General features: G+C 34.6%; 1 protein-coding gene across 1 annotated transcript; it reads left to right on the top strand.

Annotated features, from left to right (window-relative positions):
* Nucleotides 1-335: 335 nt before the first annotated feature.
* LOC132042420 (glucan endo-1,3-beta-glucosidase 14) lies at nucleotides 336-2,708 on the top strand. The gene is made up of 3 exons (XM_059432966.1): nucleotides 336-510; nucleotides 710-1,767; nucleotides 2,149-2,708. The coding sequence occupies exons 1-3, from the start codon at nucleotides 438-440 to the stop codon at nucleotides 2,224-2,226; spliced, it is 1,209 nt and encodes a 402-aa protein (XP_059288949.1). The 5' UTR covers nucleotides 336-437; the 3' UTR covers nucleotides 2,227-2,708.
* Nucleotides 2,709-3,222: the final 514 nt, after the last annotated feature.

The raw sequence follows: 3,222 nt of genomic DNA, 5'->3' as shown, positions 1-3,222 counted from the left end.
ACTTGGTGGCAAATAAAATAATCAAATTATCAATGTAGCTGTTTTCTTTTGCATGAAGAAAGGGGTATACTTGTCAAGTGGACTAAAGGGTGACCTCTTTGAAAAGACAACAAATATGAAAGTACTGGTTACCCAAAAGAACCTATGAGTGAAGAAAATTAAGATGATGAGACAAAGTCATTCAAAAACCTGTCCACAATTAATAAGAAGCCAAAAGCAACTTATTTTTTGCCCTCCAAAAAATATTACTACTAAGAAAACATAAATAAATTCATGCAAGTAAAGAAAAGAATTGTCAAACATAGATGCCTATATATACCTCCCTTCACACTTCTTTCTTCTCTCCTCTCAATTCTCTCTCTCTCTCTTCTCTTCTAAGAAACATCAATCAAGAATCCATATTTGTTTATTCAAGTTAGAGTACTTTACTTGTATACATGGATGCCCCTTTGAGATCAAGAACTTCATTGTGGCAAATTCTTTCAATATTCTTTCTCCTAATTTTATTAGGTAATGTACCGTCATTTTTTCCTTTCCAAGATGGTTTAAATTACACTGCTCCGTCAGAAATTGGCTCTTCATAAACGTCTCTGATATCATTTCGAGGGCCAACATCCATCGGAGATTCGCGTTCTTTAATAGTGTGGAATTTTTGTTTTTAAATGCCATTATGATTACTAAGATTAATATTCTGAATTATGTGCAACAGGTTTGAACAATATTAGAGGAGTAGAATCACTTGGGATTAATTATGGTCAAGTTGCAAACAATTTACCACCACCAGATAAAGTCCTTCAACTTTTGCGTGCTCTCAAGATAACAAAGACAAGAATCTATGACACAAACCCTCAAGTGTTGACAACATTTGCCAACTCCAACATAGAGTTAATTGTGACAGTGGAGAATCAAATGCTAGCTACATTATGTGACCAACAACAAGCCCTTCAATGGGTAACTAGCCACATTAGGCCCTATTTTCCGGCCACAAACATCACGGGCATCGCAGTGGGCAACGAGATCTTCACTGACGGAGACACGTCTTTAATGACATATCTTGTGCCAGCCATGGTTAACATCCATGCAGCACTTGTTAAAACAGGACTTAGTCAATCCATTCAAGTCTCTTCCCCTAATTCACTTGCAGTTTTAGCCAATTCTTACCCTCCTTCAGCTGGTAGTTTTAGGACTGACCTTAATGGGATCATGCAACAATTCTTGCAATTTTTATCCACAACAAGATCACCCTTTTGGATCAATGCATATCCTTATTTTGCATACAAAGACAGTCCCACCAAAATTTCCTTAGACTACGTGCTATTCAATTCCAATCAAGGGATGGTTGATCCATACACAAAGCTACACTACGACAACATGTTGTATGCACAGGTGGATGCGGCTATATTTGCAATTGCAAGAATGGGTTTTAATGGGCTAGAAGTTAAAATTTCTGAGACCGGATGGCCTTCAAAAGGCGACTCTAATGAAATTGGTGCCACACTACAAAATGCAGCAATTTACAATAGGAACATTTTTAGGAGGCAATTGCTTAATGAAGGGACCCCTTTGAGACCTAATGTGAGATTAGATATTTATGTGTTTGCTTTGTTTAATGAAGACATGAAACCAGGGCCAACTTCAGAGAGGAATTATGGCTTGTTTCAACCTGATGGAACCATGGCTTATAATGTGGGGTTATTGTCTACTACTTCTACTACTACAGAGCCATCATCAGCTTCCATTTCCCTTGCTTCATCTGCCCCTCCTATGGTAAAAACATAGACTTTTAATTACTTTGTTTGTAAACTTTTTTCTTATTTGCCTAATTAGGAATAAACTCAACTAAAGGTAAGATGTAATTAAGCATATATAATTCACTACCAAAAAAAAAAAAAAAAAAAGATTAACTACGAAATTCATCGTAAGTTTGTCGCTAAATAACTCATAGCTATCAGGATTTTTTGATAATTGATAGGACTGGCGACAAGTTCTTGCTATTTAGTGACAAAAGTTGTTCGCCAGTAATTCTTGGGTTTTTAGTGATTAAAGTGAATTGATATAAATAGTCATACAGTAAATTAACTGATATAAGTTTTTTTTTTTTTTTTGGATTGATGTGGTGTTGTTATTGTACATATTATTTTCAAACAGGTGAAACAAGTGGGATATCAAAGCTTGGCCAACTGGATGATGATGTTTGCATATTTTTGCTGGCTTTTAATGAGATGAAGATAACATGAAGGTTAAAGCGGAGTACTTGGCTGTATATACATTGGCAAGTCTTCTCTTTAAGCTGGTAGAATCACAAAGAAGGATACAAATAGTAAGTCCAAATTCCAACAGCAAAGGAAAAAATTAAAAAAGGCAATACATAGCAGTTATTTTCCTTTGTTGGGAATATTCATTTGTTAGCCACTGGACGTCTATGCATGCATCAAGAATGGAGCTCACGACAACTACCACAGACTATGAATGGACACAATGAGCTTTCATGTAATATTTTTTTTTTTAAGGGATCTAGTTTTTTCTCGTTTAATAGAAAAAGTATGTATAGTCGACGTCATTTATTGTGTAATATAGAGATTGATGTTCCGAAAGATTAACTAGCTCATTCCTTGCTAGGGTATTGACAAAATTCATTTTGTTAATTATGAACATCTCATTGTGCAGAGGATTCTATATGAAATGCAAAGGGCTTACAATCTTTTAAACATTTGTAATATATGTATCCATAATATTTATTGTTCGGAAATAACATACAACTAGAGATTGTTTGGAAATAATGATTACGTCTTTGGAGGTGGATTCCATAACTATTCTTATATGTTAAACAAGAGAGATAAGTTCTTTCTAGCCTTCTTTCTTTTCTGGATATACAAAAGTTTGAATTAAATATAACGCGACAAAAGGGCAAAAAGGATACCTTTTTTTCTTTTTAAATTTTTAGCTATATATAATCTGCTAGCTAGGGCAACCTTTATTCCCTGGGCATAAACCGTCAGCATAGTGCGTGTCTGCCATCCTTTTCTTAAAGTAGCATGCTTTAGACTTTTTCACTGTTGAGATATGAAACAAATTAGTAAACGGCTTTATGAAAAGAATGCTAACATGCTGCACATGAAGCCCACGTCTAGTAGATCTCTTAGCCAACCGAAAACAATTACAAAAAAAAAATGTATATATATATATATATATAGGGAATCCAAAAATAAGAATCATTCTATG

This window comes from Lycium ferocissimum, chromosome 2, assembly GCF_029784015.1.
Source record: "Lycium ferocissimum isolate CSIRO_LF1 chromosome 2, AGI_CSIRO_Lferr_CH_V1, whole genome shotgun sequence".
Classification (NCBI taxonomy): Eukaryota; Viridiplantae; Streptophyta; class Magnoliopsida; order Solanales; family Solanaceae; genus Lycium; species Lycium ferocissimum.
The sequence above is the reverse complement of the archived record's forward strand: the minus strand, read 5'-3'. Positions and strand labels throughout refer to the sequence as shown.